Source organism: Macrotis lagotis, chromosome 4 (genome assembly GCF_037893015.1).
Source record: "Macrotis lagotis isolate mMagLag1 chromosome 4, bilby.v1.9.chrom.fasta, whole genome shotgun sequence".
In the NCBI taxonomy this organism is placed as follows: Eukaryota; Metazoa; Chordata; class Mammalia; order Peramelemorphia; family Peramelidae; genus Macrotis; species Macrotis lagotis.
This window is the reverse complement of record NC_133661.1, coordinates 83313392-83338261: the sequence shown is the minus strand read 5'-3', so window position 1 is coordinate 83338261 and position 24870 is coordinate 83313392. Positions and strand designations below refer to the sequence as shown.

General features: G+C 35.6%; 1 protein-coding gene across 4 annotated transcripts in view; it reads left to right on the top strand.

The window, feature by feature from the left end:
• The window catches only part of BTAF1 (B-TFIID TATA-box binding protein associated factor 1), a 115760-nt gene that overhangs the window by 1814 nt on the left and 89076 nt on the right, over positions 1–24870 (top strand). For all 4 annotated transcript variants that reach the window (XM_074233382.1, XM_074233381.1, XM_074233384.1 and 1 more), the window contains exons 2-3: positions 18855–18978; positions 21538–21652. In XM_074233382.1, the coding sequence (XP_074089483.1) occupies positions 18855–18978; positions 21538–21652 (239 nt within the window). The remainder of the gene's footprint in view (positions 1–18854; positions 18979–21537; positions 21653–24870) is intronic.

Genomic DNA, 24870 nt, shown 5'->3' with positions numbered 1-24870 from the left:
AATGAATACAAAAAAAGATCCCCCCCCCCCCCAGAATAACATTATAATTGAAAGAGGAGATAGGGAGACTATTATGGAAGATGCTGAATTTTGAGCAGAGCTTTAGATTATAAAAGATGGGGATGAGGAGAAAGAACGTACAAGATAAGGAGACAGCCTTATGGAAAGAAGCTTTGATGAGGAACAGTGCTGTAGTCTAGTTTGGCAGGATTCTGGAGTGTGTGTTAGTCTGAAAAGAAGTGAACTTTAAGACAAATTATTAAGCTCTGCCAAATAGAGGAATTGATATTTTGTCATATGGATACTAGTGAGACACTGAACCATCTTCTTGAATAGGACAGGCCATCCCTCCATATATATGCCTTTTGTCTGAACCTTTCCCATCTTCTGCAGATTTCCCCTTTCTAGATATTCCCTTACTCTTTCTAATTTTTGGTCTCTTTCTCTTGGTTCCTTCTTTGCTCCTTTCAAACTTGACTGCCCTCTCCTTAAATTGTCATCCTATCTCTTTCCTCCCTTTTTCATCCAAACTCCAGGAAAAACAAATAAATAAAAAACTATCAATCTGTACTTATTACTTCCACTTATACTCCCTTCTTTTCTTCATATATTCTCTCCCTTCTTTAACTGCTAGCATCATCACTCAACTGAAACTACTTTCTCCAAATTCATGAATGATCTCTTACATGCCAAGTCTGTTGAAAAGTCTCAGTTTGGGGGCATGTAGGTGACGATGTGGATAGAGCACAGGCCCTGGAGTCAGGAGGACCTGAGTTCAAATCCAGCCTCAGACCCTTAATAATTACCTAGCTGCGTGACCTTGGGCAAGTCACTTAATCCCATTGCCTTAAATAAATAAAAGTTTAAAAAAAATCTAAAAGAGAAGTCTCAGTTTTCAGCCTTCTTGAACTCTGAAGCATTTGACACTCTTTAACTATCCTTTTCTCCTGGATACTCTGTTGTCTTTCTTGTCACTGCTCTTTACCTATTCTTCCTTCTCAGTCTTTTTTTTATTTTTACTGTTCATTAATATCATGCCTGCTTGCTGTGGGGGTGTCCTTATGGTGGGTTTAATTATTTGTATAGATAACAAAAGTCTTAGAAATATACATAAGGCATCCAGTCAGGAAGTTCAGATTTAGCCTCAGATACTTACTAGCCCTGTGACCTTCTGTCTCAGTTTACTCTTTTGTAAAATGTAGATAATAATAGCTCCTAAGCCAAGATTATTGTAAGGATAAAATGAGAGAATATTTGTAAAGTATTTTTGCAAAATTTAAACTGCTTATTATTATTATTATTATTATTAATTATACATCCAACTTCATTCTTCTGAACCCCAGGCTTGCATCACCTACTGGATGTTTTAAACTCATTGTCCTAACCAGAAGTCCTTTCTGTTTCTTCATCTCACCCCTCTGCAGTGCTGCCCTCATGGTCACAACCTCAGTTATCCCCACCCCATCTTTCTAAGTAGCTGCCAAATGCTTGGTTTCTACACCCATGACATCTCTCTCATCTTCTCACTGCTCACCTCAGTTCAGTCCCCTCAGCACCTCTCTGCTGGACTGGTCTGCTTAAAATCTCTTCCCATCCCAGACTACTATCCACCCAGCTGTCAAAGGGATTTTTCTTTTTCTTTTTTTTAAGGTTTTTGCAAGGGAATGGGGTTAAGTGACTTGTCCAAGGCCACACAACTAGGTAATTATTAAGGGTCTGAGGCTGAATTTGAACTCAGGTCCTCCTGACTCCAGGGCCTGTGCTCTATCCACTGTACCACCTAGCTGCCCCTGGGACTTTTCTTAAGTAGATTTTATCAGGTATTGCTCTTCAGGAAATCTCCAGTGGTCATGTATTGCCTTCAAGATCAAATATAAAGCCCTTCCCCCTTATCTCAAGCTTGCTTTTCCAACCTCATTACATGTTGCTCCTTTTCCTATATGCTACAGGTTAACCCATTTGCTCTGATCAAATCTGGGCAAATGAAGAGTGTTCAGCAGAGTGCTGGCACATAATAGGCACCAGATAAAGAGTTAATTCCTTCTCTTTCTTTGCTTCATCCCTTTCCCTTTCTTCCCCAGGAATATAGCCAGGGTTCATTTTTAGATCCCTCACTTTCAAAATGATCAGAGCCTTTCTAGATCCTCTGAACAACCTTCTTTTCCTCTCTATCTTGTATATATTTGTTCTCTGTAGACTTTTATAGGTGTATCTTGAGTTAGCTTCCTTCATTTCCCACCTCATTCTCTATTTCCATGTAGGAGGCTTGCATGATAAATGCTTCTTGACTGTTGTATGCTTTAGAACTATCGATTTGGCAGCTGTGAAGAGGATGAATTGGGAAGGGTAGAGACCTTTGTTCAGAACACCTGTTTTTTGAATGAATGCTTTCAGGTTTTCCATACATCTCTCTGGTCTTTTTTTTTTTATTTAACTACCTTTAGGCTGTCAAAATCTCAAGAAGATGTAAATTTTTTTTCAAAGAGTATTGTGCCACTTTTATAAAAGATCTAGTCCTCTCTTTGTGTTCTAGTTAAATACTATTCTAATGTCAACTCTTAGGGTTGTCCCTGGGGGATGGGGGGATAGCTGGATGTGGTGGCACAAGTCTCTAATCCCTAGATCATAGGATGAGACCTAGACTCGTAGATTGCTGGAGTCTGGGAGTTTTAAACTTCATTAAATTGAAGTTCCTCCGGTGTCTACCCTGAATTTGGCATCACTCTCATGAGCTCCTGGAGTGGAAGGGGTGGGGAAATGAGACACCTTCAGGCTGCCTAAGCAGGGGCAAGCTGTCCTGGATGAGAAATGAATAGGTCCAAACTTTTGGTCTGATTAAGAAGTGGGATTTTGTCTGTGAGTGGCTACTGCATTTACAGGCAGACTCAGTTGATTTGTTCTCTCTTCTCTTCCCCCCCCCCCCATATAATTTGAAAAATTTTAATCCTTCACCTTCTCTCTACTACTCAGCATGTTTTTTGAATTACCCTCCTTCATTGTTTAGTTGGTGTATGTTTAGGGAACACAAGCTAATTTTAATATTAGCTTAAACAAGCTGTGAGGAAGGTAATGCTGGTTATGAAAAACGCAATGTAATACAAGGTCAGATATAAATGATTTTTTTTTTAGGTTTTTGTAAGGCAAATGGGGTTAAGTGGCTTGCCCAAGGCCACACAGCTAGGTAATTATTAAGTGTCTGAGACCAGATTTGAACCCAGGTAATCCTGACTCCAGGGCCGGTACGTTATCCACTGCACCACCTAGCCACCCCTCATAAATGATTTTTATACCAGTGTGCCTAGGCTAATTGAGGGGAAACTGCAAAGTACTTTGTATCTAGAAGTCTAGGTATCTAGAAGTCTTACTCTGCAGTATCTATATTATTAAGACAAGAAAATACTAAAATGTTAGTGTTTTCCCAAGGATACTTTTTGTTCTAATGGCTCTGATAATATCACCATAATTTAGGCACTGTGAAATTTTTCTTAGCATATATCAGTAAATTTTCAGAGTCGCTTGACTAAGTAATTCCTTGGAATCAAAAATTTTCATATAATAGAAACCAAATAAATTTTGTCTTCTTATTTGCTAACATTTTGCAATATTTAAGAGTATCAATAATGCAAGGGGTAGTTATAAGTTATAATCAGTCACATTTCATTAATCTATAAATGAATATAGCATAGAGCTAAATTCACAGTAAAGCTATGTCTTGAATATTATGAAGCAGAGCCAAATTTAGAGGTCAGTGCCAATTTAGGAAAGTGATGAATATATGTCTGGGTATGAGTATCTCTTTGATTCTGTTCCAATACCAAATATGTTGGTTTTTAGATTGTTCTGACTTACTTTTACCTTTAAGTTTCCTTACGTCCACCTATGAATATGGTTTAGCATTATTTCAAAGATAACAAATAGCTGTATCTCTCACAACAGTACATTTCAGAATTTTTCTTTGATGTCTGCAAATGTGTTTAAGTAAGATTGCTAACATGACATTTGTGACTTTATTGATTTTTTAAAATAAATTTACTCAAGCAGTAAAAACTTTTGCACTCTCAAGAACATTTTTAACATTCCATTTGTGGTGACTTAGTTGTTTTAGAAACCATTCTCTGGGCTTATTCACATATTAATTGAAAGTTTGAAAGTGATGTAATTAACCCGAACAAATTTCTGTGACAACTGAATGCTAAGTCTGTATTTCTATTAGAGTGTCTATCATGAAGTGTTAGAAAATGCTGTTGAATGTACTTATGGGCAGTGCTTTCTTAGGAACTGTGGAATTGGACTATTTCAGTGGTATTTCAGAGAATTGTTTTCTTTGAACTGTGATGCTTTTTCCCCAAAGAAAGGAGCTTTTCAGATGTGGAGAGGTTCTAGCTGATTCTCCTGTGTAGCTTTGGGAAGTCATGATTTTGCATAGAAACAGATTACATTTGATTCCTGGAAATACTCCCTTCGTAGAAAGTAAGGAAGGAAACAGGTCTTCATCAAACACCTTCTATGTTCCAGCTGCTGGGCTACTTTACAAATATTATCTCATTTGATTCTAACAAAAACCTTGGAAGGGAAGTTCTGCTTCTATGTCCAGGGCTCAGCAATTCTAATCTGTCATAGAGTTCAAAAGGAAAATGAATTGTTTTAAGGCCTAAAAACAGAAAAGATGTGCCTGTAGAGGTCTCCATGTAAATGAAACTTCCTGGGTTCCTCTTTCTTGTTTTAATCTCAGTGGGTAGCCTCTTTGTATCTTTAGCTTTCCTGTTTCTTCATTTTGCACTATTTCCTTTGCACTTCAAAAACCTTTTCATTTTAAATAATAGGCCTAAAGCTTAACTGTGCTAGAACAAGATATAAACCCATGGAACCAGTTTTTGTGTTGATATAGTGTCATTTATTTCTCTGAAGTTTTATCAAAAGAGTATTTTCGAAAGATTAGTTTGCTTTCAAGTCTGCAAAATGTTCAAAGTGGCTTTCCAAATGGAAATGTCCAGTAGGAAGTTGGAATTGTGCACTGAAGTTCTAGAGGAAGTTTGGAGATGTAAATGTAGTTTTTAAAAATAGTCTATTTTGATGACATGCCCATTATAAAAGGTCTAAAATAGTAGAGTGGAATTTAGGGAGTATATTGTTATATTTAGGTTCTAAGAGAAAGAAGCAAAAGGAGTGATCAGAAGCTAAAGATGTTATAGTGTCACAGAAGCCAAGAAGGAAAATTAAAGTAAGATTTTTACAGCAGTAGTTAATAATGCTTAGAGGTCAAGGAAAATGAAAATTTAGGAATGCACTTAGGAGGCAGTTAGGAGACCCAGTGGTGAACTTTATAATATGTGAGAGTTGAGACATGAAGGATTGATTGAAGGAGACCCATTAGAAAACAATGTTGTCTTAATGATAGATTTAGAACTAGAAGGGACCTTAAAGGCAATCTAGTCCAATTTCTTCATTGTATAGAGAGGAAATGGAGATTAAGTGACTTATCTAAGATCAACACAGGCAGTAAGTAGCAGAGCTGGAGTCAAATCTTAAGTATTAAGTCCCATTCCACCACCACCCCCAAATGACATTGAAAGGAAGGTTAGAAGGGAGAGAAAGTTGGGTTCATTAAAGATGATGATTCTTATTATATTTTAAGGTTGGGGAATAATACCTTGCTTGATTGGAGGCAAAGGGGAAAGAGCCAGTGATTCATACAGTCAGTAAGTAATTAGAGAGCTTATTCAAGCCTAGCTCTGTGGCAAGGTCTGGAGATGCAGAAAGAGGCAAAAGACAGTCACTGCCCTTAAAGAGACTCCCAGTGTGAGGGAGAGGACAAGAAGCAGATAAATTTTATAGAGGATAAAGATGAAATACTTTAAAGAAGGAAGACACTAGAATTAAAAGGGTTTGGGTAGAGCTTCCTATAGAAGGTGGAATTTTATTTGAACTTCAAAGAAACCAGAAGATGAAAATGAGGAGAAGAGCTGAAAGATGGGAGTTCCTTGTGGTGTAGGTAATAATCAAGAGGCCAGTGTCATGGAATTAAAGAGCATATGGTAGTGAATAAGTTGTAAGAAGACTGGAATGATATATGTGCTGTGGCTAGGTTATAAAGGACTTTGGACACTAAACAGGATTGGGTATTTGATCCTTGGGGTGTGAGGGAGCTACTGGAATTTATTGAATTAGAAGGGGTTCCATGGTTTAGGAAAACACTTTGGTAACTGGGTGGCAATGGAGTGAGGAGAGACTTGAGACAGGCAGCCCCATCAGCAGTAGTCCAGGCATAAGCATATTCATGAGGTAAGGTGTTAGAAAGTGAGGAGTTGAGGATGGCACTCAGATTTCAAGCCTGGGGAACTGCTGGAGGATGCTGCTGCTCTCTATAGCATGGGAAAGGTCTTGGAAGAGAAAGGACAGTGAGATAAGTCTTGGACATGTTGAGGAGGGATAAAAAAGATCTTAATAGGAGAAAAGTAATTGAAGGACTAAAGAGGGTGTAAAGCTATTAAATAATAAAAGTGTGTTAAATATTGGCTTATACATCTCCCTATTCATTACTCAATATTACAAAATTATAAAATTTATCTGTTTTCATGAGCTCTAAGGGAAAGCAAAAGCATCTCATTAAATAGCTTTTTTATGAAATGGGCTTTCATGTTAGGAATGTGCAGGGCTAACAATAGAGTTTTGAGAAATAGAAAACTCTGAATCAAACAGTATCCATACCAGTCAGCCATTTTAAGTATCTGTCTTCTATTCATCGTTGTATACCAAATGCTCTCTGCCTGTGTCAGTACTTGTTCTTTCTCTTTATCTTTATTCTAACTCTAGGGTAGAGGGGAATTGTGATATATAGTATAAGATTTCTGGGTGTAAGTTCAGTTTCTGCCTGTAATGCTTTGTTTTGTGCAAAATACTTACCTGTTTTCATTTCTCAGTTTCCGCATTTGTAAATTAAAAATAATATTTTTTACTATACCAGGTTGTTGTATGGCTCATGGTATCATAAAATATTATAGATTTAGACCTAGAAGAGGTCTTTGAGAACATAGATATTATTTATAAACAACATTAATTTAACATTTAATCAACAATAATTCACTTTCTCAAAGAACTTTAGGAGGTGATTTGTACAGTCCTGTTTCTTTAAAAAAATAAAGAAGAAAACAATATTTAGAGGTTAGAACAGATGCTTTCTTTTTCTATCTATATGTGGTACCATCTCCATGCTGTTTATTGTCGAGGTGGGGAATGGGGTAGGATATTAGACAAACTGTTTGATAATATTGTTTTATTCAGAGTTTTCTAGTTTCAAAAACCCTATTGTTATTCCTGCACATACCTAGCATGATAGCCCATTTCATAAAAAAGCTATTTAAAGAGATGCTTTTGCTTTCCCTTACAGCCCATGAAAACAGAAAACAGATTTTACTCCTTTTCTTTACTCCACATCTTCCCTCCAAACAAACAATATCTAAAGCGGTTTGGAGGATTGTATATAATTGGAGGAGAGAAACAAGCAATCACATTACTTTTTCATGAATGCTGTTGATGTTTATGGGATTTTTGTTAAAAGTTTTTTTGGCAAAGCTGTTTCCTTTTTTCCTCTTCTCCTGTTTCTCGAAGTCATTGCCCTGGAGCAAAAACTGATGGACATAAGACATTAAGTACAGGTGTTATTACTAGTTAAAATAGACTTTGAAATATGAAACATGGAAAAAAACAAGGACTTCCTACATTCAGTAAGACAATATTAGAGATATTGCATCCCGTATTTACATTATAATACAGATTTTCCCTTAAAAAACAAAGCCTGACAGACTAAAAATTAGAGCTGCTAAACTATTTAGGTTGGTGAAAGAGAAATCAAGCATTCCCTTTGAACATTTTAATTTGAACTAAAGTAGGATTTAAAAAAAATTTACTCTTGATACTTGCTTTTTCAGTATTTTTTTCTATGATCATTTAATTTTTATTGTAAGCATTGTGATTTCTTATATTACTGCCTTCTTTGAAATTGTTTCCAGTTTATTTAAACATAAGATGACATTATGTTTATTGATGTATTTGTAAATACTGTCCTTTTTTTTTTTTTTGCATAATTCCCTTATGGAGCCTTCCTTTTTAGAAATCTTTTGTTGTTTAGAAAGGGGAGCACATGTGCACCTTATATTTAGTAGTAGGTGATCATATTTATTGAATGAAGAATATATGTTTGCTATTTAATATTTTTAGCTTTGCAAAAGAAACAGAAAAATAAGATTGTTTTTTGGCAAAGGCTCAGATTTGGGAATATGCTTACTTTTCAAACCTCTTCTTGGGAAGTATTTGAAGGCCAGATTCAGCTATTCATTAAATCTTATCTAGTATGGGCTAGAACTACTGCTTGTAGTAGATGTGTAATCACCCAGTAAGGCTTCCGACCCCTCATTACCTGTACAATCTACTTCATTCATTATTATTCATCATTCTGTTAAGTGCCTACTGTGTGCAAAGTACTATGTCTGGTGCCAGGAGATGAGGAGATAAAAATAATTTAGGTGTGATGCTGTTTACTATCAGGGTTGGAGAATTAGACATTTAGATATAAACATTTACAAATACAGTTTCAACTATAACAGCATATTTGCATACTACAGTTGTATTATACAGTTACAACAAAGTCATACTAAAGTGTATAGTCAAACATGAAAGCATAATAGAGATACAGAGTCTTTGAAAGGTCAAGGGAAGGAAAGATCATCTTCCTCTGGATCTGGAAGATTTGTGAAGGAAATAACATTTGATCTGGGCCTTGGGGTGGGTTCAAGTCAGGGTTAGTGAATAGTTTCTGAAGTAGGAAAATACTGAAGGTGTACAAGGCATATTGAGCATATCCAGTTTAAATTGGCTAGATTCAGCATAGCATCTTTGTATTCTAGAAATCTAAAAGTAGAGGCGGACTAGATGGGAAAGGGTTTTGAATGTCAGGCCAAGGCATTTACTTGGCAGAAAAAAAAGACTTTGGATGATTTTGAACATAGGAAACATTAGAACTGTGTATAAGGAAGATCAATCAGGGCCCTTGTGGATTCCTGCTTTAGAAATTGGAGGCTGGAGAAATTGAGTCTATTGTAGTCAGAGAGCTAGATCTTGGTAGACAGGTTTGACCTGGAACTATCTGCAACAAAGTAATGGTGCTTGAAGCCTTGGTAGTAGGTGAAATTTTCAAAACAGAAAACAACTGAAAAGTAAGAAGACTATTTTGATAGTACCTCTATCTTCCCAGTCAACTAGGATTGCGATATAGATGTCATTGTACTCTCTTATCCTACCATATCCAAACAGTGGTCAAGTTGTCCTGTCATTTTTTTCCCTTCATAACATCTCATATACACTTTCCCCTTCTCTCCTCTGAGACTGCCACCATCTCCATTAAGGCCTTCATCAATTCATGCTTGTTTGGATTATTGCAATAGGCTTTAAAAAAAAAACTTTGGAAAATTAATTAATTTTTCCAATTATATGTAAAATATTTTTCATTGTTCATTTTTATAAAGTTTTCTCTCTTTTATCCTTCCCTTCCCATAGGAAGTAGTCTGATATAGGTTATATATATATATATATATATATATATATATATATATATATATATATATATATATATTTACACACAGTCATGTTACACAGTTCCATTAGTCATGCTGTGAAAGAAGAATCAGAAAAAAGAGAAACCACAAGAAAGAAAAAACAAAACAAATTTTAAAAAAAGTGAAAATAGTATGCTTTGATATACATTCAGAGTCTATATATTTCTTTCTCTGGATGTGGATTGACATTTTCTATAACAAATCTTTTATAATTGTCTTTGATTAGTGCATTGCTGAGAAGAGCTAAATCTATCATCATTCCTGTCCTTTGTTATTGAAGAAGACCAAAACGACATCATTATGTTTGAAAAAAATTACAATGTTTTTGACTGTGGCTGATCAGCCTAGTATGAGCTTGGAATGCTCTACCACAGGTTGGACACAAATAGTCCATGTGAACATCTGGAGTGGGGACTCTAAATCTACACATGTCTCCTTTTCTTTGAACTGCTTCAATTCTGCCCTTCTCATAGAACTCAACATCCTCCCTGTTGAGGGCATGCCATTCTGGATGGTCCTGTGCCAGTGTCTCCCATCCTGCACAGTCAGTTCTTAAAAGAGACAGACCTTCAGGGTGTACCGGTATGAGTGCTTGCCCTGTGTGAGTTCTCCATAGAACATTCTTTTTTGGCAAGTGTATGTCTAACATTCTAACAACATGATCAGCCCATCCTAGTTGTGCTCTCTGTAGTAATGTTGAAATGCTAACATTCCAATGCTAATATTAGCTCAAGAAAGGACCTCAGTGTCTGGTATCTTCTTCTGTCCAGTGATATTTCCAGAATCTTCCCAAGACAATTTAAATGGAAGTGATTCAGTGTTCTGACATGGCGCTGGTAGATCGTCCAGGTTTCACAGGCATAGAAGCAATGAGGTCAACACAATAGCTCTGTAGATCTTCAGTTTGGTAGCCTAAGACCTCTTTTCTTATCCACTTTCTTTTGGAGTCTCCCAAATACTGAGCTAGCTCTGGCAATGCATGTGTCAACCTCATTGTCAGTATGTACCTTCTTAGAAAGGACACTACCAAGGTAAGTGAACTTGTCCACAGTCCCCAAAACTTCTCCAGTTGCTGTAATCAATGGTTCCACATATGGATGGTGTGGTGCTGACTGATGGAGCACCCATGGGTTTGGTTTGTTTGGTTTTTTTTTTGTATTGTTAGACCAAAATTATCACAAGCAGCAGAGAATCCATCCATATTTTGTTGCATCTCAGCTTCAGAGGCTGCATTGACTCCTTAATCATCTTCAAACAGAAGATCCTGCACCAACCCTCCCTCCACTTTGGTTTTGGCTTGTAGCCTTTTTAAGTTGCATTTGCCATCAGTGTGATGACTGACCTTGAGGCCATGTTCATCCTCAGTCCTCAGTGTAAGTGTTTAATAATATGGCTGAAACTATCATGCTAAAAAGCATGGGAGCCAAGGACACAGCCTTGTTTCACTCCATTAGTGACCGGGAAATTCCCAGAGCATTGTCCACTATCCAGAACCGGGCAAGCACACTGTCATTAAATTGGTGTAGGATACTGATGAGCTTCTCCAGGCAATAATTTTTTATTTTTATTTTTATTTTTTTTTTAGGTTTCTGCAAGCTAATGGGGTTAAGTGGCTTGCCCAAGGCCACACAGCTAGGTAATTATTAAGTGTCTGAGGCTGGATTTGAACTCAGGTCCTCCAGATTCCAGGGCTGGTGCCACCTAGCCACCCCCAGGCAACCAAATTTTGACATAATTTTCCATAAACCCTCATGACTGATGGTATCAAAGGCCTTGGTCACATCTGCAAATGTTGTATATAAACCTCTGTTCTGTTCCTGACATTTTTCCTGGAGTTGTCAGGAAGCAATCACCTTATGGACTTTTCCTTCACCCTTTCGGAAGCCACACTGACTTTCAGAGAGGTGACCATCTTCCAGGTGAAGGGTAAGCCTATTGAGAAGGACTCTGGTAAGAATCTTACAAGAGAAATATCCCTATAATTGTCACAGGACAGTCTATTCCCTTTACCTTTATAGAGATGGACAATAGAGGCATCCTTGAATTCTTGGGGGATAACCTCTTCATGCCCTATTGTCCTGGAAAATTTCAGGCAGTTTTTGGATGAGCAATGGACCCTCTCACCTTATAGATTTCAGCTGGAATAGAATCAGCACCAGGTGCTTTGCCACTTGAAAGGAACCTAATGGTATTCAAAACCTCTTCTTCACTTGGAACTTCAGCTAAGGACTGATTGACTTGAACTTGAGGTAAACTGCCAATGACTTCTTCATTGATTGATGATGGTCTGTTAAGAACATTATTGAAAGTGTTCAGCCCATCTCTCTAGGGTCATCATCCTAGAAGTCTGTCATTGTTGATCACATAAAATTGCTAATACTATGTACAGTGGTTTTCCTGGTTCTGCTCACTTCACTCAACATCAGTTCAGGGTTTTCTGAAATCCCCCTCCTTGAGATTTATTTTTATAGAACAATAGCATTACAGCATATCCATATGCCACAACTTATTCAGTCATTCTCCAGTTGATAGGCATCCCCCTCAATTTCCAGTTCTTTGCCACTACAAAAAGAGCTAAGAATTTATACTTGTGGGTCTTCCCCCCCTTTTTCATGGTGTCTTTGTGATACAACTAGTGGTATTACTGGATAAAATGGTATTCAGTTTTATTGCTCTTTGGGCACAGTTCCAAATACAATAGCTTTCTGATTGTTCTCCTTTTGTCAAGTCTTCCCCCATACTAATCCAGCTTCTATTCAGCTATCAAATTGATATTCTCAAAATGGAGGTCCACTTTCATTCAGTCAACTCCATTGACTCCCTATTACCTCCAGAATCAAATATAAAATTCTCTATTTGACTTTTAAAGCTTTTTTATAACCCCTTTCTGCCTTTCCTTCTTAACTTTATTCTTCTCTGTTTTACTCTTTGATTCAGAGACTTTGACCTCCTTTCTGTTCTTCATACAAGACACACTGGCTGTTCCCCATGCCTGGAATTCTCTCCAACCTCATTTCTGCTTCCTAGTTTCCTTCAAGTCTCACATCCTACAAGAAACCTTTTTCATCCCTCAGTTTTAATGCCTTGCCTAGGAGATTACTTTTAATCTACCCTGTATAGATCTTGTATATAACAAGTTATTTACATATTGTCTCCTTTTATATGCTCCTTAATGCAAAGAATTATATTTGTTTTTCTTTGTTTTCTTAGTGCTTAGCATATAGTTGGTACTTAATAAATGCCAGTTGACTGACTTGAGGAGAAAAGGATCATATATTGTTAAAAGTAGAAAAGGACCTTAAAAATGTAACAATAGCTGAATAACTTTGGGCAAAATGCAACCTCTCTGGGCTTCATTGGTAAAAATAAATGGGTTGACCTAGATCAGAGATGTCAAACATACTAGTGATGAAACCAGATTAAAATGTAATTGGAAAATATTTAACAAATTAAATATAATTTCTCACAAAAATAGATATTAATGGTTTTCTAGGTATACATGTGTCCCCTGGGGATCCTTATGTATGGTATAGTGGCCTATTTGAATTTGACACTCCTGGGCTAGATAATCCCTAAAGTTCCATTTGTTCTAAATTATGTGATATTAGGAACAGTGAGCATTATGAGGAAAATCAGGAGAGTATGACTTTTCTAATAAAGAGAAAAAGATTTCAAGGAGGATGCAATAAGCATGCTCAAATGTTGCAGATCGATATCACAGATGATAGGTCTCATTTATGTTTGGCTTATATTATGAAAAGTGGTGTGACTAAATGAAAAAGAAGGAATAAAAATTGAGGTATCTGGAGTAGTAACTCTAGGGTTTGGGGAGGGTTCTTTTATGTTTTGTCATTATGTATAGTGTTTTCCTTTATTCTATTTACTTCATAAAGTATTATTTCCTATTGATTTTTTGTGCTTTCTATGTTCCTCATATTCATTGTTTCTTAGTAGCATCCCAATACATGCTTATACCACTTTGTTTTTCTAATCCTCAATTTATGAGAAGATACATTGTATCTAGTACATTGTTACTACAAAAGTAGTGTTGTGAATATTTTGGTGTATCTTTTTAACATTAACTTCTTTGTAGGTTTTTGCATGGCAAGGGTAATCACTGGTTCATAGGTTGTGGATGGTTTGGTCACTTTTTAAACATAGTTTCATATTGCTCTCTAGAATGGGCGAACTAATGAACAGCATGTGTATTAGTATGCATTACTTTCTTACACCCCCTGAAGTTTTAACAGTTTCTAATTTTTTTCAATTTTACAAATTTACTTATTGTGTATGAGGTAAACCTTAGAGTTTTGTCTTGAATTTATCTGATTAGTGATTTATAGCAGTTTTTCATCTGGCTCCTAATGGTTGGCAGTTCTTTTGCTAAATACATGCTTTTAATTTAGTGAATTAGAGATGGATTTCTGTTTGTTAACTTTAAATCTTGAGATCTGAGCATGCTTCTAGGCAGATGAAAGGAACCAGTAAGAAAGAAAATATGCATGGGGGAGGAAGAAAAGGAGAGTAGGCAGCTTGGTAGTGAAGTGTGTTTATAGAGTTCTGGTCTTAAGTCCCTTCAGATTCAGCCTCAAGATAGTATTAGCTACATCAAGACTTGACCAAGTCACTTAAGTTGTTTGCCTCTCTCTCTCTCCTCAACTTCAGATTAAGGATAATAATAGCACCTACCTCCCGGGGTTCTTTATGAGGATCTTATAAAAGTAATTAACACAAAGCCTGTCAAATAGGTGCTATATAGATGTTATCATCATCATCATCATCATCAGATAGGGAAGCCTGAAAGATGAGGAAACATATATATATGTATGTGTGTGTGTGTGTGTGTGTGTGTATTATACAGTGGGGGAAATCCTATTGATAATTTGTTTTAAGTACATTGTATATAGTTGAGTATATTTACTTTTATGTTATTATTAGAAATCTATTTTAAGACTATTTATTGGTACAGACATCAGCCTTCAAACCAGTTTCTTTCTTAGGTCTTTACCTTGTGATCATCAGAGGTTAAAGAGTTTAAAGTCCAGGCTTCAGTCCTGAACCACTCTTGTGTTGTTCCTCTGTACATTGTGTGAATCCATCAGCTTCAGCAGGTTCTGCATATCTCTATGCAGATAACTTCCAAATGCATTAATTCAGTCTCTCACCCTTCATTTGCCTTTTATTCATCTTAAATTCTATGTGTCCAAAACAAATCTCTTAAATTCATTCAAGAGTAGGTTGAGAAGGACTTGAAAGCCAGAGACTTTGATCTTGGAGATGATGAGCAGCCATTGGAGTTTATGGAAAGCAGACAGAAAGGTTAGAAAGCAGAGATGGAGGTGCAAGAGGTTTCCAAGCATGTGGGATAACCAGTGAAAATGCACTGAGCCAGGAGATATAGAATGTCTTGTGTGGCCAGTGTCACCGGCTTGCAGAATGTGAAGGGGTTGGGAATGAGGGAGTAAGGCAGAAGAAGACTAGAAAGGTAGGAAGAAGTCAGGGTATGAATGGTTCTTGAAAAAACAAATAGAGGATTTTGTTTGATCCTAGAGGTGACAAAGAGCCACTGGAGTTTATTAAGACTTGAAGATCATGGGGCAGCTAGGTGGTGCAGTGGATAGAGCACTGACCTTGGAGTCAGGAGTACCTGAGTTCAAATCTGGCCTCAGACACTTCATAATTACCTAGCTGTGTGGCCTTGGGCAAGCCACTTAACCCCATTGCCTGGCAAAACTTAAAAAAAAAAGACTTGAAGATCACGTTGACAGTTAAGTGGAGGGTAGTCTGGAATGGAGAGAGAATTAGGGCAGGTAGACCAACCAACAAGCTGTTACAGTAGTCCAGACTTGAGAGTGTGATCTTGCACTTCGATGGTTCCAGAGGAGAGAAGAGGGCATATATGACCTATTGTGGAAGGGAGAGGAAGAGATGTTATAAAATCAGAGGACAATAGAATGTAACAAAAACTCTTCGAGTCATCTCTCTCAGCCTGTCAATCTCCTGTATTTTTTTTAGCTTTATTTCTCCTTGAAGCTGTATTTTTACATTTTTCTCAATGTCTTTTTGGATCTAAGAGAGGCAAAGTGGCCTTCAGGAGCAGTAAAAAAAACATACATATATATATATATCATAGTTATAGAATTATACTTTTAACAGTTAACATTTAGAGTTAGAATGGATCTTTGAGGTCAGTTAATTCAAACAAAACATTAGTAGAAAAAATTAATATATTGAATATGCATTTTTAAAGTACAAAACTAATAAAAAGAATAAAAAAGGAAATTTTGAAAATGAGGGGGGGAAATAGATAACTTAGAAACCAAAAATACAAATGTATTGATTAAAAACTAAAATCTGGTTGGGGGTTTTTTTGACAAGATTGAAAAAAATTGGTAAACCTTTAAAGCCAATGTTATTGAAAAGAAGGATAACAATCAGGGACAATTTTAGGGTATCTGCGATGGAAAATGCCATCTGTATCCAAAGAAAGAATTGTGGAGTTACCAAAAACTATTACCTTTAACTTTAAAAAAAAAGTTCTCTTATTATGTAAGTTTGCTCTCATATTTTATTTTTTCTTTTGGGATATATAATTTTTTCAATACATTCAATTTTGATCAATGTATAGCATGGAAACAATCTAAAAACTATCAGACTACCTTCTGTGGGGGGTAGGGGGAGGGAAGCTAGATTAGGGAGAAAATTGTAAAATTTAATAAAAATTAAAATTAAAAACAGGGAGGAGACTATATTTAAAAAAATAAAAGATGAACAAGGTGCAATCACAGTAACAGGAGAAATAAAAAGAATTATCAGAACTTATAAATACACATAAACCAACAAAATTGAGAATTCAAAAAAATCAAAGATTATCTACAAAAAAATGAAAAATCCTCAGATGAACAGAACACCAAATAGAGCTCATATGTTCATTTCATAAAAGAAAATTAAAGTAACTGTAAAAGAACTATGAAATGAAAAAAATGCTCCTGGTCTGATGGATTTAAACTACCAAATTCCTTTTATGAAAACAAATATATAACATCTAAATGAGAGGACAATATAGAATACCTCAATAAATATAAGTTGACAACTTTAAAATAAAATCCTAACCAAAAAGATTACAATCATTTATTTTGAAAACCATTCACTACTATCAAATAAAATTTATGTTTAAGTTGACAGGGATGGTTCAACATTAAGAAAAAAATTCAACATAACTGATTCAGTTAAAAGCCAAATTATTCAAAACCACACCAAAATATCAAAACACACACAAAATATTCAAAACCACTATTTTATCAATTGATGCAGAATGACCTTTTAACAAGTAAAACAATTACATATGCTAAAAATCATCAAGGTATAAATGAAGATTTTTTTTAGATGTAAGAAATCTGACCAAGTCTAATTCCCTTCAATTATCTCCACCCCCCAGCCATTCTTTTTATCTATCTATTCTCTCCTTTGTTGTTGCCTACAAACCTGCCCAGATGTCCCCTATCCTTTAAAAAAAAAACCCTTCACTTGACACTGTCAGCCCCTCAAGCCTTCATTCTGTTTCATCCCTTTCACTGCAAAACTGGGGGGGGGAGCTATCTTCTTACATTGCCCCTTAATTCCCCACTTTACATTCATTACACATTTTGCATTCTGACTTAAGACCCCACTTACAACACAACTAAAACAGCTCTCACCAAATTCTTAATTGCTAAACCCATTAACCTTTTTCAGTTCTTACCTTTTTTAATCTCTCTATGGTTTGTTTGTTTGTTTGTTTGGCTATCTTTTCCTCTTAGATACCATACCTTCTCTGGAGATTTTTTAAAAAAATACTTCTCTGACCATTTTCCTCCCTCAGATGTGACAATTCCTTCTCAATTTTTGTAAATGAATCATTACCCTAAATTACTTCCTAACTGTGGATGTATCCCAAGGCTCTCTTCTTTCTCTATACTTGCTTAATGACCTCACTAGTTCCCTGAGTCTTAATCATTTTTAAACTAATAATTCCAAGATCTACATATCCAGCAATAATTCCCTCTAGTTCTATGTACATCAGTCTATTGAATGCTTCATAGTAAATCTATAGGTGTCTAAAATTCAATATGTCCAAAACATAATTAATGATTTTTTTTCTCCAGAACTAGCTGTCTTTCTGACTTTACTTTTCTGGTGAGGTGAATATCATCCTTCTAGTCACTCTAGGTGCACATCCTCTCACTCATCCTTCATATCTGAATCATCAGCTCTTATCATTTCTGTTATCAAAACATTCCTATATATGTCCCCTTTTCTTTAATCACAGAGCAGTCATCCTCATATATACCTTTGTTACTTATAGCCTGGGTTAATTGGTCTCCCTCCTTCAGAGATGATTTTCCAAAAGTACAGATCTAACCATATCGCATTTCACCCTCATCAAGAAATTGTGGTATTCGGGTTGTTTTTGTTGCGGGGGGAGGAGGTCATGGATCCCTTGGGCAGTTTGATAAAGCCTATATACCTTTTCAGTTTAGTGATTGATGGGCCTTTTTTTTTCTTGAGAAGTGTCTTTTAAATGTATAAAATGAAACATAAAACAAAGGAAACCAGTTAAAATATAGTTAACATTTTTTAAAATCACACATGAATTCAGAGACCCCCAGATTAAGAACCTGTGCTCTATTGTGAAATAAAAACACCTGTTTACCATTTAAAACCCTCAACAATCTGACTGTTTTCTACTTTTTTCTGTCTTATTACATATTATTCCTCTTTGTGTACATTATGGTCCAACCACACTCCATCTTTAGTCTTAGTCTTGGATTAATGATGGTCTAGAATGTGTTTCTTCCTCAAAGCCCTGGTTTCCTTCAAACTTAAGCCCATCTGCCAATGTGAAACCTTTCTTGATCCCTGTCTATCTCTTTCCTTTTCCCCCATTAGTTTTATGTTTTTACATATTTTTGCATATACATCTATATTGCATGTACATGTTATCTCCTGTGATAGAATGTAAATTCCTTGAGCAGAGGGACTACTTTACTTTTGTTGTTTTTTCAGCATTTAGCTCAGTACCTGAATTTTAATATGCATTTGTTAATCAGTAGTCAACAAATAAGCACTGTAAATCATTTATGTAATATTAAGATGTATTCTGCTATAAAATATTACTCTCAGTAATTGAAGGAATTCTTTCAAGATTTTGGATTACTGTGTTGTTAAGAAAATAATACTGATTATTATTTTTAATGATTTTAGGCTTGATCGTCTTTTTATCTTACTGGATACTGGCACCACCCCGGTAACAAGAAAAGCAGCTGCTCAGCAACTTGGGGAAGTGGTGAAACTCCATCCTCATGAACTAAATAATCTTTTATCTAAAGTAAGATTTTTTTTTCTTAACATGATTCTAGATATTGCTTATGTGTAGGAAAGTGAAATGAATATAAAGTTAGGTTTTAGTTAATTCTAACATACACTAAATATTTTAATATGTTTCTCTGAATATTTTTATAGCTATCTTTTCTCTCATTACATCTTAAGCTGTGTTCCACTTTATATACTGTTCTTTTGGTAGAGATATGTTGTGGGATTTAATTATTTAGAGAGATTGGCATTTAGATGCTGAACCCTTCAATTGTGGCATCAATTGGAATCTGACCCAATTTGTTAATGAACTGAGTGGTTATTCTGGTTTTCAGTGGTCTAACTAGTTTGTAATAGATGGTAATTATATCATAGTCTCTGCCTCTTAAGTGATTGAATACTCTCTTGGGCAGTGATTGAAAAATTGACTTTCGTGATCAGTAAACTTTTGAAATACATGAGGACCTTCATTTTTGCTTTATTTTTTATAATATTTGATAACCTGTGTTTTCATTCCAAGTGATAAACCTGTTTTTTAATTGAATGGGCAGAGGTTTAGAAGGGGTAGAGGATAGGACTACAGTGCTGATCCTACTCTTTGCTTTAGAAATAAGGGAGATTAGGCAAGGAATACAGGAAAGAGGGACTCAGAAATGTCTGTCCCTCATATATTCCAGGGGAAAAAAATACCCATTTAGATTAACTATTTAAACTTTTAAAAATGGAAATTATCCCTAGAAGGAAGTTAATTCAGGGATCATTTGGAGTAGATACTATCTTGGCAACTGTTGGTTTACCTATTTCCTTCTTATCCTCTGAATTCTTCCTTTCCCTCCCTTCTTTTGTCTTAATAGAAATTTATAGGCTCGTCTTATGTAAGGTTGTCCCACCAACATTTTTTACAATAGCATAGTAAATTAATTATAACTAAATCCCACCACAAATTTGAGAAATCTAGCCAGATTGACATTGTTTCTTTGGAACTAATTTCCCCGGGCCAATTAAATATTGATATTGTTGGTAATGCTGTTATTTTAATCAAGTAATATTAACACTGAAACATGCAACTCTCAGCAGGGAATAGTAAATGTAGTATTAGTAAAAATATAAGGATGACAAATCCAAACCTCCTGCACTTTTTTTTTTTTTTTGGTTCCAGCCCTTGTTCACTTGAAATTAGATAACAGAACTGTGGTTAGAAGGCTATATAAACCTCATTGATCCTCCCTACCCCATTGTGCAGTCACCTCATTCTTGACCTCATCTTGAGTTCAGCTTGAGTTTCTCCAATGGATTTATTTAGCTTCCTTCTTCACCAAGATGAAGAAGTGAACAAAAGAAGACAGGAAGTTGAAGTGAATGGTGTTTTTTTTGCTCTCCTGTTATCAGCACCATACAGTATTTAGGGAGACATCTTAGGCCTCCAAGTATTAAATATGTGCCAAGACCAAGAACTGTGTTAAGTGCTGGGATGCAATTAGAAAACTGAAATAATCCCTGCTTCTAGGGGGCTGGCATGCTACTCAAAGGAAAAGTAAAACCTAGAGGTGGAGAGAGCTAGATCAGTACCAGAAAAGATCTGCAACCAAGATGTCCCACAGGAGGCAGAGGTTGGGAAGGGAAAGTAGTTCAGATATGGAGAGTGACCTGGACAAAGAAAAGTGAGGAGATTGGAAATGGAATTTCACTTATAGAAAATAGCATATGGACCAATCAGGAATAGGCTTGAAGCAAGAAAAATAAGTCTGCAGAGATGAGTGTTAAAAGGATGGAATTAGGGATGACAGCTAATACCATATACACTATATAATTTGTAGATGGTAGTGTAATATCTTAAAAAGTGCAAAGGCTTTTTTATTGCACATCTCCACAATCTCTTTATTGTGGGGAGAAACAATCATCAAAAAAAGATAAATTTTGAAACGGGATCAAGTTAAACTTCTTTGTGTTATCTGATTTCATATTGCATTTTGAACTTGAGACCATTGTTTACTCTCAGGCCAATAGAGTACCTTTTCCCCACTCTCTTATTCTTCCTCTTAACCATTTTATAAAGAAAATCATGATTTTCCTTTGTCTCACCCCACCCAAAAGACTATTTCTCTTCAAATTCTTTCATTTTACCTTGAAATAGCCATTACTGCCAATAGAAACTTTTCCTTTGTTTAAGCAGAGCATAGTGGAAAAGGCCAGTTGGCTGCTGGCATGAGGAATGAAATTGGCTTGGCTACTATATACTATAATACTATAATAGTGTTCCATCAAATTCATATACCACAATTTGTTCAACCATTCCCTAGTTGATGGGCATCCCCTCCAATTTCCATTTTCTTATTCAACCATATTTAATAGTTTTCTTATAAGTATTGCTGAGGAATAAGCAACTTTATTTCTTTCTTTAAAGAACTGCTGAAGAAAGAGGAACTGGACATCTTAATGTTTTTTCATGCTTTCTTCAGGGTGTAGCACTAAACAGGATAGAGCTCTAACAAGCTCATGTTCTTCCATGTTCTGACTATTTAAAAATGTTATATTTGCTATATAACTACTTTATTTTGTGTTTTTTTTTTTAAAGGTACTGTTATATTTAAGAAGTACAAATTGGGATACCCGAATTGCAGCTGGACAAGCTGTTGAAGCCATAGTGAAAAATGTACCTGAGTGGAACCCGGTGCCAAGATTGAAGCAAGGTGCTTTTAAGTGGAATAAGTGAAGTTTGACTTTTCCTTTTATGAGTACTTAATTATAAATTTCATATGATTATAGATTTAGAAGTGAATGAAACCTAAAGACCTCCCTAGTCAGCCCCTTCATTTTATAGAGGAAAGGAACTGAGACCCAGAGGAAAGAAAGACCATGACTTTAGAGCCTAAGATTTGAACACAGGTCATCTGATTCCAGTATCTGACCCTTTAATCACATTCTTCCCCAAGAAAAGCTTCAGTATTTGGGACATATTTTTAAAAATCACTTTTATTAGAAAACTCATTTTTTAAAATTTATTTTTCCAACTAAATGCAATGGTAGTTTTCAGCAATCTTTTTTTTGGCAAGGTTTTGAGTTTTGAGTTTTACTCCCTACCTTACCCCCCCCCCCCAGACAGAAAGCAATCTAATATAGACTATACATGTATAACCATACTAAATATAGCATATTAATCATATTGTGAGAGAAGAGTCAAATCAAAACGGGAAAAATCATTACAGAGAAAAATAAACAACACAGAACACAAGTTTATTGAAAATAGTATGCTTTGGTCTGCATTTAAACTTCACAGTTCCTTTTCTGAATATGTATGGTATTTTCCATCACAAGTCTTTTAGTATTTGTTGTCCTTGAATATTGTGCTGCTGAAACCCAGTATTGCTATTAGTGTGCATAGTGTTCTTCTGGTTCTGTACACTTCACTCAGCATCAATTCTTGCCAGTCTCTCCAGGCTCTTTTGTAGTCCTGTTCTACATGATTTCTTATCCAATAATAGTATTCCATCACATTCATATACCACAGTTTGTTCAACCATTTCCTAATTGATGGGCAGCCCCTCAATTTCCAGTTCTTTGCCACTATGAAAAGTGCTCCTTTAGATAGTTTTGTACATGTGAGTTTTTTACCCTTTTTTGTAATCTCTTTGAATTACATAGTAGTGTGATTGTTCGATCAAAAAGCATGCACAATTTTGTTCCAAATTTATTTCAGATTGCTCTCCAAAAAGGTTAGATCAATTCAGAGTTCCACCAACATTGCATTTAAGTGTCTCAGTTTTCTCATATCCCCTCCAGCTTTGATCATTTTCCTTTTTTTTCATATGGACTATCTGATAGATGTGAGGTAGAACCTCAGAATTGTTTTCATTTGTATTTCTCTAATCAATGGTGACATAAAGAGTTTTTTCACATGACAAGATAGCTCTAATTTCTTCATCTGAGAACTGCCTTTGAGCTTTTGCCAATTGGGGAAAAACTTACATTATTATGAATTTCACTCAGTTCACTATATAGTTTAGAAATAAGTCAGAAACACTAGTTGTAAAAATTGTTTCCAACAACTTACTGCCTTCCTTTTAATCTTGGTTGCATTGGTTTTATTTGTGCAAAAATTTTTCAATTTAATGGATTCAGGATTATCCATTTTGCATTTTATAATGTTCTCTGTCTGTTCTTTGGTCATAAACTATTTCCCTTTCCATAGATTTGACAGATAGACTATTCCTTGTTTTCCTAATTGGCTTTTTAAAAAGATTTAATTTTTTCCCCAGTTATATACAATAATAGTTTCTACTTCTCATTTTTTGTAAGATTTTGAATTTTACACTCCCCCCCCACAGAAGGCAGTCTGATAATCTTTACATTGTTTCCATGCCATACATTCTTCGAAATTGAATGTGTTGAAAGAGAAATATTCTTGAGGAGAAAATAAAATATTAGAGATAACAAAACTATGTAGTACATAAGACACTTTTTTTTTTGCATAGATGAAATGAACAAGTCCATTAAGGTTGATCATCACCCCCATAGTGCTGTTAGGGTGTACATTGTTCTTTTGGTTCTGCTCCTCTTGCCCATCATCAGTTCATGCAAGTCTTTCCAGGCTTCTCTGAAATCCCATCCCTCTTGGTTGCTAATAGAACAATAGTGTTCTGTAATATACATATACCATAATTTGTTCAGCCATTCCCCAATTGATGGACATTCACTCAATTTCCAATTCTTTGCTACCACAAACAGGGCTACTATGAATATTTTTGTATGAGTGATGTTTTTACCCTTTTTCATACTTTGTTCAGGGTATAGACCCAGTAGTGGTATTGGCTGGATCAAAGGGTATGCACATTTTTATTGCCCTTTGGGCATAATTCCAGATGCTCTCCAGAAAGGTTGGATGAGTTCACAGCTCCACCAGCAATATATTATTGTCCCAGATTTCCCACATCCCTTCCAACATTGAACATTGTTCTTTCTGGTCATATTGGCCAATCTGATAGCTGTGAGATGGTACCTCAGAGCTGCTTTAATTTGCACTCTTCTAATCAGTAATTATTTTTCATATGACTATGGATAGTCTTTATTTTTCTCATCTGTAAATTGCCTCTGCATATCCTCTGACCATTTGGTCAATTGGGGAATGGCTTGTTTTTTTTTTATAAATTTGACTCAGTTCTCTATATATTTTAGAAATGAGTCCTCTGTCAGAAATATTAGTTGTAAAAATTGTTTCCCAATTTATTACATCTTTTCATCTTACAGTGGTTTTGCAAAAGCTTTTTAATTTAATGTAATAAAAATTTTCTAATTTTTTCTTTTAATGATCTTCTCCATCTCTTCCTTGATCATAAACTGCTTCCCTTTCCATAGAGTTGACAGACTATTTCTTGTTTTCCTAATTGACTTTTTTTGTTTAGCTTTTTTTTTATTTGCAGGTAATGGGATTGAGTGACTTGGCCAAGCTCACCAAGCAATTATTAATTGTCTGAGGCCAGATTTGAACTCAGGGCCTCCTGACTCCATGGCCAGTGCTCTATTCACTGCGCTACCTAGCCACCCCCTGCTCATTTTTATTTTATCCTTAAATCATAGTCATTTCCATTTATCTTGACCTAGATCAGAACCTCCCTTGTTACAACTAAAAATATTCAAAATATCAAATATTGAAATCTTGTCTAAAAGTTATATAATAATCTGTCCTAGGAGCCTCCTCACCTTTGTTATTAGGGAAGCTTTTTTCATTATTTTGCCCCAGGACCTTCATTAGTTTTCCCATTATTCAGAATTCAGCTTCCTTTTAGTATTTTTTTCCACTTACATTTTTGTAACTTAGACAACTTTTTTTGGTTAGTTTTGCTAGTACCATGTTATATTTGCTCGTTCATTGGCAGATTTGGTTACTTTTAGTTTTCCTTGTTAACTCATT